Source organism: Tarenaya hassleriana, unplaced genomic scaffold (assembly GCF_000463585.1).
Source record: "Tarenaya hassleriana unplaced genomic scaffold, ASM46358v1 Cleome19, whole genome shotgun sequence".
Taxonomy (NCBI): domain Eukaryota; kingdom Viridiplantae; phylum Streptophyta; class Magnoliopsida; order Brassicales; family Cleomaceae; genus Tarenaya; species Tarenaya hassleriana.
In genome coordinates this window covers 848,093-865,748 of record NW_010965304.1, presented here as the reverse complement: position 1 = coordinate 865,748, position 17,656 = coordinate 848,093, and the positions used below count along the sequence as shown (strand labels likewise).

Sequence of the window (17,656 nt, the reverse complement as noted above, 5' to 3'; positions counted from 1 at the left end):
AGTTGGATTGGAGAATTTCGCAGCTACCCGTGCATTTATTTTTAAATAAAGAAATTTTAATGTTGATAATAATAACAATAATTAATATTTTTTTTCTCAATTTAGCGTTGTCCTTGCTACAGTTAGAACTTAGAACAATACCCTTAGATTATTTTCAATAAAACTTTAAACCTTCCTTTTAATATTTAAATTTTCTTAACAACATTTTAATATTCATATTCTATAAAATCACCAATATGACAGTGTTTTATTTTTTTAATGTTAATTTTGATTCATTATACCGCAACTTCGAGAAAATATAATTATATACCCCCCCTCTCTCTCTCTCTCTCTCTCTCCTCGAGACAAAGGATAGACAACAACAAAGCCATACATTACAGCCACAGACCCCAAGAGAATGCAAATGTTGCAGGGAAAAAGAATGACAAAAATTTCCGGACCAACTCAAAAGCCCCATAAAGTTTCATTCTGAGAAGAAAGGCACAAACAAATCAGATCAAAACCAGCTCTCTATTACTCTCTCCCACCATCACTTCATTTTCTTTTTGGCCATTCTCTGTAGCAAATCTCAGATGGGAGATAGGGTTTTTTTCAGTGTAACAGTGTCCCTGGGAAGTTTCTGAAGTATAATTCTTTACCCATTTACGCATCATCAAAGTAAGCCAGCCAGTAACGCCCCTGGATCATCTGCTGCAACCGCTGGGCTAGACGGTTGAGCCACTGCTCCTGCCGCTGGAGCCAGAGGTGAAGGAGGGGTGGCTCGAGGGCCAGTGGGAATGGTTATTAGTTGTTCCTTGATGTATTCTTTTAACCTGTAGACACATGAGGTCAGCTTAAAAATGCAAGAGTTTTGTGTTAAGTGGTCAAAGAGCATTTGTTCGAGAGGCGGATAGGATCTTTACTCGAATGTAAGTGTAGGATCTCCCGAGGCTACTGTCATCCGCAGTTGGGTTCTGTCTGATGGGTCTGTCTCGATTCTTACCTGGAAACCATAATAAAACAAGAAACACTGTCATAATATGGAGTTCTAATATCAACAATCTTTCATGCATGGATTTCAACTGATGCAAGGTTATGCTAGGTTTTGTTACTTTCTGCAATTCCGTGATTTCTGAAATCGGTTTAATGAAAAAACTAGCTTGAGATCTCGAAATGGGTATAACGTTCTCAGTTCTCACCAAACAAAGCATCGCCCTTGTGCTTTCGGAATAGAAGGTTGTGCTTGCCACAAGATTATTAGGGTTTGGATCCTACAACACAAAAGCCCATGGAACATAAGCATATATATCTGTATATGCAAGGAAAAATAATGAGGGAGTTAGTAAACTAATGGAATATACTTACAAGGCCAGGGCATATAGACACCCGGAAACTGTTGAACAGATTCACCATTTCTGGAAGAGGAAGTGGTCTTACACCTCTAAGCTGCAAGCAATTGCACATTCATTTTATTACTAGTCACACTAATAAGAAAAATAGAACACTATAGTGAATGATATGTTTTACATTCACTTTGCAGTGCGGGAATTCTGGCAGTTAGGAGTAATAATTACAATCATAAGATCAAATTCGAGTGACCATGGATAAAATGTTTTATAGAAAAAAAACCGCCTCACTATTTTCTTTTAGAGCAAAGCTGTCAGGAGAAAATCGGTTCTTGCGCTGCAGTACTTGTATACTACATTTACTATAGCATTGGAGATGTAGTAAATATACATACAACTTCCTGAAGCTTTAATGGTGGTCCTGAAAGTGATCTCCATTGAGGGAAAAACTCTTCAGTCGTCAATTGTATAGGTTGAAGAAACTTATTCAAGACCGCCGGGAGCCGTAGTTTAACATTGACCTATAAAAGGGCCACCAAGACAGGTAAAGCTATAGATACTGAAGAAGCCATTCACTAAAGACAGCTAAGTTATCGCTACGAAAAAAAAAAAGTCATTCACTAAGACGAGCTAAGTAATTGATGATGAAGAAGTCATTCACAGAAAACAAGCTATATATCTGAGAGTAGGTTATGGCAAGTACCATGTGTGTAGCAAACTTGTAGGAGAAATCCAAAACTGCAACATCCCTGCTAGGACGGATGTTAATCACTTCGAGTGGACATTGTACCTATAAGCATCAAAAAAGGAGTATTAAAATAAGGAATAATCTGGCAGAAAAAATGAGGAAGATTTTTGTACAAATTTATCACTTGAGTAATAATGAAAGTGAAAAAAAATGGGTCAGCGATGGAGTACCTGTGCTCGGGGAGGAATGGTCTCAGGCACAGGTGACAGTTCCATCTTCAAATGAACAGGAGGGAGTATACGGGCTTGGACTGATGTAAGAGGAGAAGTATTTTTGTTTCCCAAGAAGAGAACAAGGCGTCCATGGTGTCCTTGCCATTCAGCTTTAACACCAATCTGAGGCAAATACCAACAATCATCACAGCAAGGTATACATAAGAATGTTCAATGACTGCATGATTACTAAAAAGAAGAGTGAGAAAAGCAGGATAAATCAAACCTGAATATAAGGATCCTCATACATGACACCACTGTCTTTCAAGCACAACGCATGAAATCTCTCGGCAATATTTCCAATTGGCTGTTTAGGAGAATAAAAAGAAAAAAGAAACAATACTAAGAGCCTCAGTTCTTTGTATATCTGAGAGCAGAATAACGATTAGAGATATTGATATCAAATGAGAATTGTAGACAATGTAACATCAAATGAGAATGTAGACAATGTAAAATATGCATTCCTCCATATCTGATATTAGATAGATAATTATGCAGAAGCAATCCAGGAACTCCTTAGAACATAGTATACCAGAAGAAAACATCCTAGATTTGGTGCTGGTCTAAGCTAACGTAAAAGGTATACCATTGGAAAGAATCATAAATAAGAAAATGAGGAACAGAAAAGAAGGGCCTGACCAGGAAACTAACCGATATACTAGAAACAATTAACTAAAAGCTTTCATGCCCATCAGTATTTTTTCCATGCTAAACCTCCCATGCCAAAGATAAACAAAAGAAGAGAAAACAACAACCTCCACTGTGTGCATTTGTTCTCCAACAGGTACAATGGCTGCACCATCAACTACATCTGGAACTCCTCCTGCTCCTGTGCTACCACCACGTTCATCAGTTGGCAAAGATCCCGGAGGAGCCTCTATGGCCAGAGGACCAAGCAGGTCGCTAAGGAGATCTGGTGAAGGAGGCTGTGGTTCAACTTTACTCAAAGTTCCATTTGGCTGAGAGTGAGATTGAGCAGCTGAATCATGATCCTGCTAGATATACAAACACAGATTATTTCAATGAACACAAGAAACATTACTGGGATCCGGAAAGGGAAGTGATTACCACGCTGCCACTCATGCTGGGAACTTTTACAGGTGGTGGTGTCCCATTAACAGGCTGAGGAGCAGCCAAAACCAAAGCATTTGATGGTTGTTGTTGCGCTCTAAGCTTGATGGCACTCTGGTCTGCGGTATCTTCAGCATCTTCCGCCTTTTTGATCAACGAGGACTGAAAATGAAAGAGATATACAGGAGAAAAAAGTCGAGTCTCAAAATCTTCACCATCTAAACGTTCCAACAAATTATACCAGACAGAAAGCAAGCCTCTCACAAGGCTGCTTGATAAATCACAGCATAAGTTAACAACCTGACGTTCTGGGAACTTTGGCATCTCTGCCAAAACATCCGCTAAAGCAGCACCTTTTTTACTCAACTCAAAATATTCAACTGCTCTCTGTTGTATCTCCACATCAATGCAACTCTCATATCTGCAAACAGAAAACCTTTCTAAGAAACAAGATCGGCTTATCTCAAGGCAAGAAAGAACATAACATAATTAAAATACTAGGAAAGATAAGAAAGCACGCGTGTCTCACTTCTTGAATATAGCCCAAATCTGATTTTGCAGTTCTAGATCAGGGGGTTGAGTGTGCAAAAGAATCTTTGCATACGTTGAAAGAAGAATTGGAATGGTGGAAGCCCTGGTAAGAAAAGAAGAACCTAAGGTATAGCAAAATAAGATATATCCAAAGAGTGGTAGAGCAGAATACATAGGATGTTTCTCTTACGACACCGTGGGCAGCTTCTCATGTATGATGCTAAACATTTCTCTCGGGCTACATCCAGGTCGCCCAGCTAGAAGGTGGCCATACTCCCCTAGAATATAAGCACTGACCTGAAATATATTGAGCCATATAACTCAATGTTAATTTTGAACTTTGCAAAAACTCAATGCATATAAAATTTTGTCAGAGAATGAAAAAGTATGTAATTACACTTCTCTCGATTTGCCTATTAGAGAAACCAGAAAATAGGTGCGGGAGAAATTTTACTGTTCGGCAAGTTTACGTTAAAATGTTACAAGCATTACACGTTATATGGAACAGATATTGGGAAGAAATGATGAACTAACCTTCACCATCGTCTCATGTATTGCAGGCTTTTCCAAATATTCTCTTGTTTTTGCTGCTGCGTAAGGCTGACCAATCAAAGATAATTTTAAGTAACTTTATAATAGCATAAGTAGGAGAGGTAAATCTCTTGTAACAACTCAATACCTGCAGGTCTTGATTATTTGTTACAAATTGTACCACACGGAACCAAATGTCATCACTAACAAAATCGCCTGCCTTATCGATCAGCTGAAGGATCACATCTACATACCTAGGGAATAACAAAAGAAAAATATTTGGTATAACTAAAGCGCTGACCAATAGCCCAAGTATCAGCAGTAGTCTAAAGGTCACACTTAACAGGCTAATACATAATATAGTAATTGTGAATCTCAAAATACAGTTTAATATTTATCTTATGGTGAAAGCTATCTTTACCATGATAGATCAGGAGCAAACTTCTCAGCAAGAATAGCAGCTTTAAGTGACAATTCCTCACGCATGGCAAACTCTGCTGAGCTAAGATACTGCATTGCATTTTCGGATGAAGGTAAGCTTATCCAAGTGCACAACCAAATTCTTTTATTTATTTTAAACATCACCAACGTAAAAGGCACAACCGACCAGGAAAATATGGATATGATGCAAGGCCAGGAAGCCTTACCTGCAATAACTCTTCAACTATATCCTTTGCATTTGTCACATCACACATTCCAAAAAGTAAATCAAGCGCACGCCTACGAATACTGCAGGAAAATTGACATATATCATCAAACTTGATTCTGAGAACAGAAGACATAAGAAACCAAAAGGAATATATACATACACACAAATGAATATGAGAAATAGATCCAATAATTTGGCTTTCTATTAATGTTTTATCCTCAAAAGGACAGGATAACTTGGTTAAGAATTTCTATCTTTTCAAGACTCTATAACATGGTAATCGTGGAAATAGCAGTTTAATCAAATAAACTTTGGTACTCATCCACTCCAGTAATCCATTCATCATAAATGTCACTAGGAAATGTATTGAAACCACTAAGCAGAGGATATAAATTATATCCGTTTCTCAGAGCATGGATAAGTCAAAGAAAATAGTTTTCTTTTACAGAGTATAGACAGACAGCTTCAGTTTGAAAATTTAAAATCTATACGAAATTAATCTCAATTCCGATGGAAATATCTCCTTCATAAATTCACCACTAAATCATCTCTAGAAAGAAGAAAATAGTACTTAATACTGATTAACAGTAATTACACCTCATTTCAAATTTGAATCAGTTATATACCGTTTCCAAATCAGAAAACTGAAAGAGACCTTGGATTAAAACATCACATCGGATGATATTAAAAAATTTCAAATATGAACCAACCTGATATCAGGATCCTTTAGTGAGGTGATTATCTGAGCCTGATGCTTTTTTATGATATCTTGAACATCTGTGACCATCAGCATTCGTGTCATATTCTCCTGTAGCATAATAGGAAACGAATTATTACGGCCAACTAATAATATATGGAACCCACATAAAACAGCACCAAATACTACAGAAATTATTGTTCCAGCTACGCTACTTAAGAAAAGAAGCAATCAGTCAATCTCACCAATCCTAGATATCTGATGTTGGGCTCACGTACAGAAATAAATTTGCCAAGAAGGGCAACACACTGTGACATCATCTCCTTCTCAGCATCAAGATGCATGACCTGTATTGGGATGGTTATTAGAAGGTTAGGAAGTTGCTGGCAAAGTCAAAGAGTACATTCTTCATTCACTTCATGCCAATAGAAGGAAAATGAGAAAGAAAGACTGAAAGAAAAGAGTACTTGAAATTTGCAAAGGGGACCAAGCACTAGAATTTTCTTCTTAGAAAAATAAGGGAAAATGTTGATGAACGAGAGGGTGTTTTTTTAAGAAGGGAAGCAATTGTTGCACAAGCAGGAATCTTGCTTTTGAGCACTGGTGTGTTGGTAGCCACATAAAATTGAGGGGGAGCGATTAGGTGCATCACCAATTTCACAAATGTAATATTGTTGCCAACCAGCTGTTTACAAATTTACCAGAGAAAGAGCTTCGAACAGCACAGCATGAGACGCATTGTTCTTATTCACATTCTTTACAACATCTGTACCCATCAATATCCGTTGCAGGACCTGAAATTGCCATATGAAATCTCATAGGTGAGACAGGTTACGAAAACAAAAACGATAGTTATTGGGTAGTGAAATGAACCTCAAAGAGGGATCTTCTGGTACTGGGATCTTCAATGGTAGGAAAATACTGAAGAGCCCTCATTGTTTTAACCTGTGTTAACAGAAGACAAATAAGCATTAAAATTAACCATAGCTATTGTTGGCAGACCAAACAATAAGGATGCAGGAAAAGAAAAATGAAAACCACCTAAGAAGCATATGGGCTTTAAAGAAAGAGTCCACAAATTGATCTGAGACAAACCTGGAGCCAAGGAGAAGGAATACCATAGTATGTGTACTCTTGAGGGACATCCTGATTCCTGGCAAGGCGTTCCAGTATTTTCACACACTTAGGAAGACAACTCCAATATGCCTCGTGGTTATTTGAAACCAAAGCTACAAGAAGACTCGTAGAAGAAGTCAAGACACCAAGATCACGTTCATCCAAAAGTTGCGCCATCCGATCAGCCCTGTAAGCACATCATAACAAGAATGAAGGAAAGATACAGTGATACACAAGTAAATTGAAACAACCAGAGATACTCAAGTCCTAATACATACCAGCCATCAACATTGACAACATCGGGATTTTTCCTGAACAAGCGCAGCAAGCATAGTGCAGCTTTCTTCCTTACAAGAGGTCTGCAACTACTGGAGATCTAAAACAAACAAGTCCCTTAACATCAATTTGTCCATTTTACCATGGCAAAAATTCTCAATTTGTAGCCTCTGTTGGAGTCACTTACAAGTAGCTTTTGAACATCAGGTGCCAATGATTCAGCAAACTCTCTTCCCCCAATATTTCCAACCTACAAGAGAACACATATACAAAAGTAAGAAGAGCTATCAAACTAAAAAGTACAAGTTCATGAAACGGCTTTAAATCACAGAACAACAAGCATAAAATATATCATCTCTTTTAGAGGTATTATTATATTGAATCAGACAGTTAACTACATCTCCTTAGCATAACAACATAACTGCACTCCAAGATCTCAACATGTTATAGACGCAAGGGCACGTACCAAAGTCAAAGCCAAACATTGGAAAGTCTCGTTCCGACCAATAATATCATTCCGAACTGTATTTATTGCTAGCCTCAGAAAATCATTGTTCTCATTGAGCAAGCAAGATGTGACAATGTAACCAACCTGCAATCATGGAAGGAAAATAGAATACATTCAAGTCACTGCAAGAGCATACAAACATAAAACTTTACTAATACAAACCCTTGTGAGGTCAAAATACATAGAGAGTACTAAGATGTATTCACAAACACATGATATTATCAATCTCAGTTAGCACAGTTAGCATTAAAGAACTGGAACATTTCTGGGCAATGTCTTCATTAGAAAATGAGATTCTTAAAATGGAATAAAGTTGCAAGCGTATCAAGCACCTCAAATAGTATACACATGATAGTCATTGAACCTTGATTTTCATGATCCTCACTGAAAGTTTTGCTTTATTCCAACTAGATCATTAGATTCATAGTCAAAGACAAATACCCCCTCTCAATTCCCTTTATCCTATCTTCAAAAACTGGTATTTCATAGATAAAACAAATGAAATGAATTTAGAGTACCTGCTTTTCTGGATACTTTGGTGCCGATATAAGAGAAACCGCTTCCATATGACCAAAATCTACGTCATAACCCAGCAAATGTATATAAAGCATTTTCCAGACATATTTCTTCTTTTTATATGGCGTCAACACCTGTCAAACATAAAACCACACATGACAAGCTAACCAATGTTTGCTTGATAAATTTGACATGAATCTTGAAGTTCGTTCCAAGCTAACCAAGGATTGCTTGACAAACCAAATTCACCAGCTAAAGCTCCCCTACTTTCAATATGGACCCTAGAACCAACCCCATAACCTGTTGCAACGACCCAACTTGACTCATTTTGCAATAAGCTTCTTAAATCTTTTCCTTAAAACTCAGTTTCTTTCCTTACATCATCAACAATCACGAAAAGTATTGGCAGCACAGAGGTTCGGGTTAACTTTTCCCCCTTCTAGTGCTCTTTTGATATAAGGATATCATCTGCCCTTCTATACTTTATTTAAAAAAATAGGAAAGTTAGAATGACAAGAACTAGTTTAATATCTACATCATTGATCAACTCAAAAGACCCCAGTGAGCTCCCAGATAGAAGCCTGCCCAGCTGTAAGCATCACAAAGAACTTAATAATGGCTGAGCTCCGAACATGTACACAAACAATTCTAGTGAACCACTATTCAGTGAAATAATGCTTACCTTCTCTGCCAAAGTGCATCATTTCTTATCGGAAGGATATGAATTACGCAACTAAACTAATCCAATAACATTTGAAAAGGATGGAAGTAATCACTACAACCCTCTTCCTAAACATCTCTCTCAGCTTTGATACACTACCAGTTTTCTCAGAAGTATTAAAACTGTCTTAGAAAATCATAGAGAAGCCCAAATAACCAGCCCTTCATTGCAAGAGAACATGAAGTCAAAATCCTATAACAAGATTCAAAATCATTACGGTAAATCCTGATCAACTCCAAACCCTCCATTCAGGTACTTGGTATTTGAATAAAAAGCTGCGCCAATAGCACATATTTAACTCAAGTCTAGTTCTTCTCTTGAAATCCGTAGCTTCCCCTTTACTATACAACCGGATTGTACTCAAGTTATAAACAATTTTCGGAGGAAAAGCCAAAAGGTCAGCTGAAAAAATGGTCACATCCTTCTTAACCCAACATCCTCAATAAACAACCGGCATCTAAATCTCTAATGTGAACAAAATCACTATATCATCACATCCCTTGAGCCCATCAAAACGGATACTCCAAAACTCAATTACTACTCAATCGGAGACACAGAATATAATATAGGAAAGGAAATGCAAGGAAAAGAAGAGGAGGAAACCCCTAACCTTCTCATTCTTGAAACAGGTGCGGATGTTACCGAGCTCCTTATCGATGCGGAGACGCTCTAGCTCCTTGTTCTGGCAATTCCGGATATCACTGATGAAGACGGAGAGACCTCTCATTCCTGTCATGGCGAAACAGGTTCCTCAGATCCACCGTCCGCCTCCACCGACCCAAAAACGGATCTAACCACGACGACGACGACAAACTACAGTTCGTGCATAACCGAAATCTCCGAAGCGGAGATCGGAAAACCTGATCTCGAACAGAAATGGCTCCTCCAAATTGAAGAATTCGAATGGCGAGTGATCCTCCAAATGGAGAGAGGGGGAGAGAGCCTACGGGAAGAAGGGACAGGAGGCGTTTTTTTTTTTTTGTTAATTTCAGATTTTGCCTACTCAATGCCGTTTAATTTGGTTTTCATCTATTTCAGTTTAGAACTTTATTAAGACCCCGAACCTTTAAATTATTACATTTTGAGCCCTAAAATTATTGTTTTTGTCGCTTCTGCCAGATAAGAATATTCTAGTACCAATTTCAATTTCTTTCAACTACAAATTGTTATTTTCTTATTCTCAATTAATAATCATTGTATATTTAATCTAACTAGACGGTCTAGCCTTTTGAATATTCAAAATTTTAGGTATTATTGATAGAAAAACTATCGTATTTTGTCCTTTTAGGAAAGCAAATAAAAAAACTAGAATTTTTTTTTTTTGGTCATAGTTGTTTGTGATATATATGAGATAGATTTCCACTCGGAAAACAGTTGTCCATGTAAATCTCCAACAAGTCATCATTATTCATAGATTCCTTTTTAGGCCATTTGGACTATCATGGGGTATGTCACCAAAACCCTCCCTTAACATTTAAATTGAAAATTTTCATTACCGAAATTGATCAAATTTTAATATTATTTAGCTATTTTAACTAAAACGAAGGAAATTAAGCCTTATAATTTAAAAAAAAAAAACAAAATGATCCCCCTTCGACCAAAAATGATGCTTTCAACGACCCTGAGAATTTTATTCATTTTATTTTTTTATTTGTTATTTTAAAGAATTATTTAATTCAATTAAAAAAAAACACCGAAAGCATGAATTCCTTTTCTCTTTCCCCTTTCTCAACGGTAAAAAGTCACGAAGAAGGTGGCGTTGTCTTGGTCCAAAAGTGCTAATCTGAAGATATTTTTAAACGTTTTACCAAATTATAATTACTCGAGCTTCTCCATGTGTATAAATTATAAAAGCTTACCCAGAAACAAGGAGATTCTCGGTCCGGTTCGTCAACCGGTTTTCCTAATCTGAAACTCGGCACATAACAAGACAAGATAACCAGATAAAACAAACCTAAACCAAACCCGGAATGATTATGCTTTTATTGGACGCCAGACATTTTTGCCCAATCCACAAATTGCATACCACCGTAGATGTTGTTGGCGAACCGGACACCCACCGTGAATGCCAACGCAACCGCTGGGACGCGTTTGGCGACTGCGGACGCTTCCACGACGCGTTCCAATCCGTTGATGATTTGGTAACGCGTGTTTGAAGAAACGGCCAGGAAAAAACCTGATCAAGAAACACCATTGTATAAAGAAATTAATCAACAATCCAAAATGAGTTTTTCAGACATGTTACTATGTCCTGCAAGAAGATTTCCAGTGATGATGATGTAAAAACAAAGGGAGAAAAGAAGAGTCCACATAACCGAAATGAACTCGACATCGTATAAGTAACCACAACAGGAGAAACCCAAGTGGTAATGTAACATGAACTGTAAGGCAGACCAATCCGGGGGAGTGCAGTCGGATACCCGAGTTTTCCGATGTTCCCGGTCTCGATTTATCCCCCTTGGGTTTTTTGGTCAGAGTATTCGGTCTTGACCTTGTGAAGGTTGGGTCCCCGAGCTTTGGGTACCAGCGCGGCGGGATGCAATGAGGGCTCAGGTATCTGTGGGGTTGAGGAAAGAGAAAACGGCGGAGAGAGGAAATATAGATGTACCCTCTGACTTGGGTACCCACGGGACACGAGTAGTCGCCTGCCAAAACCCGAACTCATACCCAAAGGTCGGATTCTCGCTGGCAACAGATCTGTACTCGTACCATCCGGTAAACAAATACTCGAGTTGGTACCTGACTCACAGGTCAAGCGGATACTCACCATTTAAGGTGCCCAAGCCTACCCCAAATTCTCAGTACCATAGGAGTTCCTTTCCAAAACTGAAACTCGTTTGAGAAACCAATTACTTCCAGACCAGGTTCAGGTGTACATGGAGGCGAATGGAACTCGGGTAACATGGCAAAGGCCCAGCAAGAACTCAGAGGAGAGTAAGATAAGTCTCACAGTTCAAGATTACCTTATTTATTAGCAGCAGAGGAAAACAAAATGGCCCAAGATACCCACAAGCCGAAGATCTTTCATGATTCAGCAGAGTTGCATAAGCTAAAAGAGAAGTGGAAGTTAGAGAGAATGTATAAAACGTACCCCAGAGAGCAGCACTTTGGAAAAGGGGTGGAACCGGGATGTCTTCTTCTGATTTCTTTATACTCCTGATGATGACATAGAAACCCGGACTGATTAATCGAACATTCCCCGAAAAAAAAAGAAGGTTTCGAAAAAGAAAGAAAATAGCCATAGAAGAAAACAATTTTCATGATCATTTCCCTGCAAATCTAAAACTATGGCACATCATGTTTGTCGTCATATAACCAAAATCTAAGGCAAGAACGGTGAGACTGAAGGTGGAAGAATACCGTTTTGCTGTCATGATAAGATTTGCAATTCCCTGACCGATGAGGCCACAGCCGAATCCAACTGAACCATACAAGATGCCCTAAGAATCCAGGACCACACCGATCAATTCCACCGCAAGAAGAACATAAACTAAGAAAACAACTGCTAGTCAAACTCTTGTTAACTTATCTACATACCTTGTAGAAGTACGTTGCAATCCGCTGCTGAACTGTGAATTTACACCCGGGTCTCTCAGCCTCGAAAACACTGCATAAGCAAAGTATAACCTCTATAGTAAATTTCATAAGAAGAATATACAACCAAATCTAAGGTTGACGAATAATTAAACAGACTGTCCTAGCGGTTTTTACCTGCTAGGAAGGGCTGCAGAAGCTCGTTGTAGGTCCCTAAATAAACCTTTTGATGCCACCGATGGCTTCCCGATACGTGCATAAGGAGCCAAGAGTCCGACCAATGCAATGTCGACAACAATACCGACCAAAAGATCAGCGGCATATAACTCGAACTCAGACCAGAAATCTTCTCCCCTCTTCTGAACTTCCGCAAATGTTGCACAGCAAGAATCTATGGCTATCTACATCACATCATATCAGCCCAAAAAAGAATTTTACATAGATTTCCTCGACTCAATGGCAGTCCAATTTTTTTTAACACCTTCATAGAATAATCAATAATGTAAAGAGAATTATATAGTTTAACCTTGACAAACCTCAGTTCCAACTTTGAAAAGAAACGAAGGATCAGCAAGCATTCTGTTCCGAAGCATTGAGCAGTTCCGCATAAGAAAACCGAGCGGCCAAACCGAACCCTGCAAATTCCATCAAGAACATAAATCAAAACAAAGCAATACCCAACAATCAAGCTCAAGATCAAAAGTACTCTTCCAAATATGATCATTCAGTCTTCTGAGTCACTTTGTTCCATTACCAAAGTTTTCAACTTTTGTTTTTTTTATGAATTCAAGAAACGAATGTTATCAAAGCAACCTGTAAATCGAGGTAACGAAGGAGGAAGAGCTTCCGAATTCCGACAGACTTCGCCGCCTCCAACATATCCACCGGCAGAGTCACTCCTCTACCTTCAGTCTCTCTCATCACTTCCTCCAGCTTCAGTATCGGACCAAACTCTTTCTCCTCTGCCTTGTCTGCTTCATCCTCTCCATCCCCGCCGTCGCCGTCGTCACCACTGTTCCAGCCGCCACCGCCACCGCTATTTTGATTACCGGCGCCGCCATCTCCGCCGCCGGTTTCAGGCTCCAAAACCCCGGCGCTCTCATCCTTCACGCCACTATATACCCACTCCGGCACCGACCGACTGGACTTCTCGCCTGGAATCGCCGCATCTAATCCCACACATCGGGTCTTTAATTGGCGGGAAGGCTGCGCCGACAGCAAACGGATTCGAGCAGATTCGCTACGAGAACTTCCAGGAAAACGAATCGACCCAATTTCAAACACTGGAATGAGGCAACATTGCTTCGCTGGATCTAACCCATTGAACCCATCGTCGGAGAAACTCGAAATGGACGAAATCTTTAGGGTGATCGACATTTCGTCTCAAAGATTCTCTTTTTCTGTGTGGGGTTTTCCTGGAGAAATCGACGAAATCCAGAATATTAAACAGTATATGAAGAAACTCAAAGCCACATGACGGTGGTGGTAGAAGGCACGTATTCTTCGAAGAATCGAAGGGTTTTGGGTTTGAAAATGATTATGTACGGTCTAGCTTACCGGAGTTTTGACAGGTGGCATCATATGAGTGGTCGAAAGTTTTTGGTCGGCTCCGAGTTCTCGTGCATCCCTAACTCGGATTCGCTTCCGACCCTCTATTTGAGAGAGAGAAATCCACGGCACCTCACCGTTCTTTTCTTCCTGACATGCATTCCCAGTTATGAACAGTGAATCAATGATCCATGATTAAGCCCATGATTGCATGATCTATGAGAAGCATTACAAGTTATTATTAAATCCATGATTAGCAACTCAAGATCACAGTAAAAGTTTTTTTTTTTGGTAATGGATCACAGAAAAAGTTGCAATGATGCTAAAAAAAATACTTGCAAGAGCTAAACGAAGCGACCATTCAGACAAACCTGAGTTGCCAAGACTACCGACAACATAGAAGCAATCTCCTTCACCATCCTGCAGAAGTATAAACATGTGCATTGAAATTCTTACAAGTCCCTTCTGAATAACATACAGCCCCTCACCTCAAGTCCTCTTCTCTGCAGTTACATGATGATATTCGAAATTAGTTCATTGAGCAGAAAATTTTTGTTAGGTACGGGAAATTAACTTCACCTTGTCAGCTATTGTTTGTCCATCTGAAAAGAAAACTTTCGGCAGCATGAATCAGTTGCAGAATCATAAGACAGGAAAAGAAGATTGACAGATCGAAGAAGCTTCAAGGGTGCCATGTTTGAAAACTCAGACATCAGAATTCCTCGATATCTTCTCGTTTCATTGCCCTTGGTGTGCATTAACCATCACATACCCAAAAATAAATTATATTAAGATGAGAGAGTAATAGAAGATCAAGACCAAAACAAATCAGATTTTCTTTTCCAGAGGAATGTATTTGCTATTCCAATGTATCGGTTGAAAGACAGAAAAAGGGCAGCAAACCTACCCACATCAAGGTCAGCTCACCAAAGGATGATACCTTCTTAACTGTACAGTGCCACAAAATCTTCGGTACCTTCCCATTCCTTTCTTCCTGGCATGCATTGGAAGTTAGAGACAGTGAAACTACAAGTTATTAATGCTAAGTGGGTAGCTCTTTAACAACTCAACATCACAGAAAAAGGAGCCAATGATGTTAAAAAGAAATTCTTGCAAGAGCCAAATGAAGCGACAATTTTACAAACCTGAGTTGCCAAGACCTTGAACTCTCCACTACCGAAAGCATAGGAACAATCTCCCTCACCGCCCTGAAAAAGTATAAACATGTGCAAGAATGATATTAGTTTCTGCATGAATGCCCGATATCCAAATACAAAGCACGCAATCGAAGAGAAGTATGCTTCTTCAGTTCTTGCAGGAAAACAAGGCACACAGGTTCCCTCTGGGCACAGAACAATCCTTATGAACTTCTAAAATTTCCACTAGATGGGATAAAGTCCAAAGGAAAAGTTATCAGACCTGTTTAACAACAATATCCCCTGGCTTAACCTCAATTCTTTGCCTGCAATCCAACAAAACCTGACACCGGGAATCATTGAGTTTCCTGAAGGGGAAATGGTCACGCAGTACCCGCTCAATGTGTACCTGCAACAAGAATGTTTTTAGAGGTTGGAAATTCCAGATAAATTTGCCACAAGGTGATGAAGAATTGGAAAGCAGAAGAGGAAAAAAAACGATGATACTACTTCATCTTCCCAAATTTTCCTATGAACAGGAGATAGAGGAACCCAGTTACCCAAACATGTCCATCCTAGAGACCTCTCGAGGCCACGCGTTCTAGCCCGAGATGAATCGTGCCTCACACGTTGATTCTGAACCTGTGAACTCCCCAACTTGTGGAATAAAATCTTATGATAAGAGATGCGATACGCAAGTTATGTTGCAAAAAACGATGAACAATCTACTTAAAGAAGCTCTCTTACCACCAATGTGAACGAGTAGCACGGTTATATGATCTGTACGAGTTTCATGATGTACCCACAACCTGCATATTTCAACAACAATCGCAGCACAAGATTTTGGAAAGGAAAGCACATTTAGGGGATACTTCCACTACTCAGAACAAAATTTTGGAAAGAATGACCCGAGAAAGATACAATCATCAGTGAATGGAATATCCCACAGCAAGATTCTACAGTGAACTTTAGAACTAGGATGTCTTTGTAGAATCAAGACAGTGATAAAAGAATACCTTACCATATCTACGACGGTATGACCAGAAAGGAACTCGATAAAACACCATCACTAGCAAGAACAGAGAAAGAGATTATTGGGCGCCCATAGTCAAGGAACCACTCCAGGAATTTCCATCGCCTCCGCGGTGAACCGAAGATCCAGCCATCACCACCGACGAGCGAGAGAGAGAGAACGCAGCTGAAACCAATGGCTATAGAATCATAGTTAATATTCAAGCATATTTTTCAAGAAACTTACCAGAAGTACTGATTTGACATTTCTATCACCACGGTTCCTCTCTACCACCGTTGTTGTCGTAGGCGAGACAACGACCGTGAACGATAAACTGATCAATTTGAACGAATTGACATGGCATCCAACGTGACGGAACACCCAACCATCCCCCAACGAAGATTGCTTCATCGAGAAGCAACAATCTCTGAAATCGCAAACCCGGAAAGAGCCGAAGAAGAAGGGTTTGAAGAGGAAGACGAAGAAAATATACAACGGTTATAATTTGGGGTAGATATAATATATATACGCTAAGCCGCGTCCCTCTTCACACGACAGCTGTCGCAATTGTCCAAACGACACCGTTCTATAATTTTTAAAATTTTAAAACGCTGTCGTTTAAAAATGCTTGAGACCGCACCGTTTGTACTTTGTAATCCCCTTTTCAAAGTAAACGACGTCGTCTCAGATCGAAAAATGATACTGTAGGGTCGGGTGTACAGTTGCTCGACATGTGGCAACATATTATTGGTCCTAATGGATTCTCGTCAATGCGCTTGCGATATTCTTCTTACATAACTGCGTAAGCTACTCTCTCTTTTCCCCAAACCTCAATATTCATTTACATGGAGACGATCTACAAACCAAAGCAAAATGAACAAATCAAGAATATACTATCTTCTTCTGTAAACGTTGAACTCTGCCTATGTACTTATCTGTCGTGAATTCCCATGTCTGAAACCAGGTAGCTGAATCTTCAGGCAAGGCTTCAGATGTCGAGCTTCCGTTGTCGGATTTTTTCTCGGAGGAGAATTACAGTGAAAAAGGGAGAAGCTTTTTTTTTCTGGACAATGCCCAGAAAAAAAAAAACAGAGATGCTTTTTGTGTCTGATTGTGTTTGGAGGGAAACTTTCAAAAGAATGAGAAGCTTTTCCGGTGTCTGGAATGGCGGGAAGGGCGAGGAGCATCACGGTCGGCGGAAGAAGATCTCGGAGTAGAGGAAACGACGTCGTTTTTGGCATCCGAACCACGAGGGAGAAGAAGCTTGCAACCGATCTTCACCAGACGAGGCGAGGCCGCTGCCATAGAGCTATGTGACTTGCAGCTCACACTCTTCATCTCGTGCTTTATCTTCTGAAACTCTTCTTCCAGTTCCCCCACCCGAGATCTCATCTTCTCCATATCCACCTTCAGGACATTGTTTTCGCGGACAACGGTTACCCACCCGTCTCTCCGGACAATCTCATGTCCTGTCCTGACACCGTTTTCGGCGTTTTCGATGTTGAGGACGCCGGTCAGAGCGGTT

General features: G+C 39.6%; 3 protein-coding genes across 11 annotated transcripts in view; all 3 read right to left on the bottom strand.

Annotated features, from left to right (window-relative positions):
* Positions 1-352: 352 nt before the first annotated feature.
* On the bottom strand, positions 353-9,894 carry LOC104810893 (AP-2 complex subunit alpha-2-like). Of its 4 annotated transcripts, none has more exons than XM_010537350.1 (27): positions 9,512-9,894; positions 8,183-8,314; positions 7,623-7,748; positions 7,344-7,406; positions 7,159-7,256; positions 6,860-7,067; positions 6,638-6,709; positions 6,466-6,558; positions 6,010-6,111; positions 5,778-5,875; positions 5,066-5,147; positions 4,840-4,928; positions 4,567-4,672; positions 4,422-4,487; positions 4,078-4,184; positions 3,886-3,990; positions 3,657-3,777; positions 3,354-3,518; positions 3,041-3,280; positions 2,512-2,592; positions 2,244-2,408; positions 2,029-2,115; positions 1,721-1,846; positions 1,345-1,425; positions 1,179-1,250; positions 903-982; positions 353-812 (listed from the first exon to the last, which is right to left on the bottom strand). In XM_010537350.1, the coding sequence occupies exons 1-27, from the start codon at positions 9,635-9,637 to the stop codon at positions 653-655; spliced, it is 3,051 nt and encodes a 1,016-aa protein (XP_010535652.1). In that variant the 5' UTR covers positions 9,638-9,894; the 3' UTR covers positions 353-652. The 4 variants fall into 4 exon arrangements, with proteins under 4 accessions (XP_010535652.1, XP_010535653.1, XP_010535654.1 ...); XM_010537351.1 differs by having other exon boundaries at positions 3,041-3,277; XM_010537352.1 differs by having other exon boundaries at positions 3,357-3,518.
* A 795-nt stretch (positions 9,895-10,689) lies between these two features.
* LOC104810892 (protein RETICULATA-RELATED 1, chloroplastic) lies at positions 10,690-16,602 on the bottom strand. Of its 6 annotated transcripts, XM_010537348.1 has the most exons (17): positions 16,141-16,602; positions 15,867-15,928; positions 15,680-15,776; positions 15,403-15,528; positions 15,129-15,191; positions 14,891-14,977; positions 14,563-14,729; positions 14,472-14,486; positions 14,355-14,403; positions 13,993-14,133; positions 13,249-13,850; positions 12,972-13,070; positions 12,613-12,836; positions 12,439-12,508; positions 12,262-12,341; positions 11,993-12,057; positions 10,690-11,077 (listed from the first exon to the last, which is right to left on the bottom strand). In XM_010537348.1, the coding sequence occupies exons 11-17, from the start codon at positions 13,810-13,812 to the stop codon at positions 10,884-10,886; spliced, it is 1,296 nt and encodes a 431-aa protein (XP_010535650.1). In that variant the 5' UTR covers positions 13,813-13,850; positions 13,993-14,133; positions 14,355-14,403; positions 14,472-14,486; positions 14,563-14,729; positions 14,891-14,977; positions 15,129-15,191; positions 15,403-15,528; positions 15,680-15,776; positions 15,867-15,928; positions 16,141-16,602; the 3' UTR covers positions 10,690-10,883. The 6 variants fall into 6 exon arrangements, with proteins under 6 accessions (XP_010535650.1, XP_010535646.1, XP_010535649.1 ...); XM_010537344.1 differs by having other exon boundaries at positions 14,355-14,486; positions 16,136-16,602; XM_010537347.1 differs by having other exon boundaries at positions 14,355-14,486; positions 15,680-15,761; positions 16,136-16,602.
* A 261-nt stretch (positions 16,603-16,863) lies between these two features.
* The window catches only part of LOC104810891 (BTB/POZ domain-containing protein At3g44820), a 5,170-nt gene continuing 4,377 nt past the window's right edge, over positions 16,864-17,656 (bottom strand). Inside the window, exon 5 of the mRNA XM_010537342.2 lies at positions 16,864-17,656. Coding sequence (XP_010535644.1) covers positions 17,263-17,656 — 394 coding nt within the window. The 3' untranslated portion in view covers positions 16,864-17,262.

Excerpts from the sequence above, each read along its gene's own strand:
- LOC104810892 (XM_019202292.1), bottom strand. The coding sequence starts at position 13,812 with ATGTCGATCACCCTAAAGATTTCGTCCATTTCGAGTTTCTCCGACGAT. Across the intron at positions 13,071-13,248 it reads TTCGTTACCTCGATTTACAG|GGTTCGGTTTGGCCGCTCGG; the intron begins GTTGCTTTGATA and ends TGGAATTTGCAG. Across the intron at positions 11,078-11,992 it reads CCAAAGTGCTGCTCTCTGGG|GTTTTTTCCTGGCCGTTTCT; the intron begins GTACGTTTTATA and ends TTTCTTGATCAG.
- LOC104810893 (XM_010537350.1), bottom strand. The coding sequence starts at position 9,637 with ATGACAGGAATGAGAGGTCTCTCCGTCTTCATCAGTGATATCCGGAAT. Across the intron at positions 7,749-8,182 it reads CAAAGTATCCAGAAAAGCAG|GTTGGTTACATTGTCACATC; the intron begins GTACTCTAAATT and ends CCATGATTGCAG. Across the intron at positions 4,185-4,421 it reads TACATGAGACGATGGTGAAG|GTCAGTGCTTATATTCTAGG; the intron begins GTTAGTTCATCA and ends AATATATTTCAG.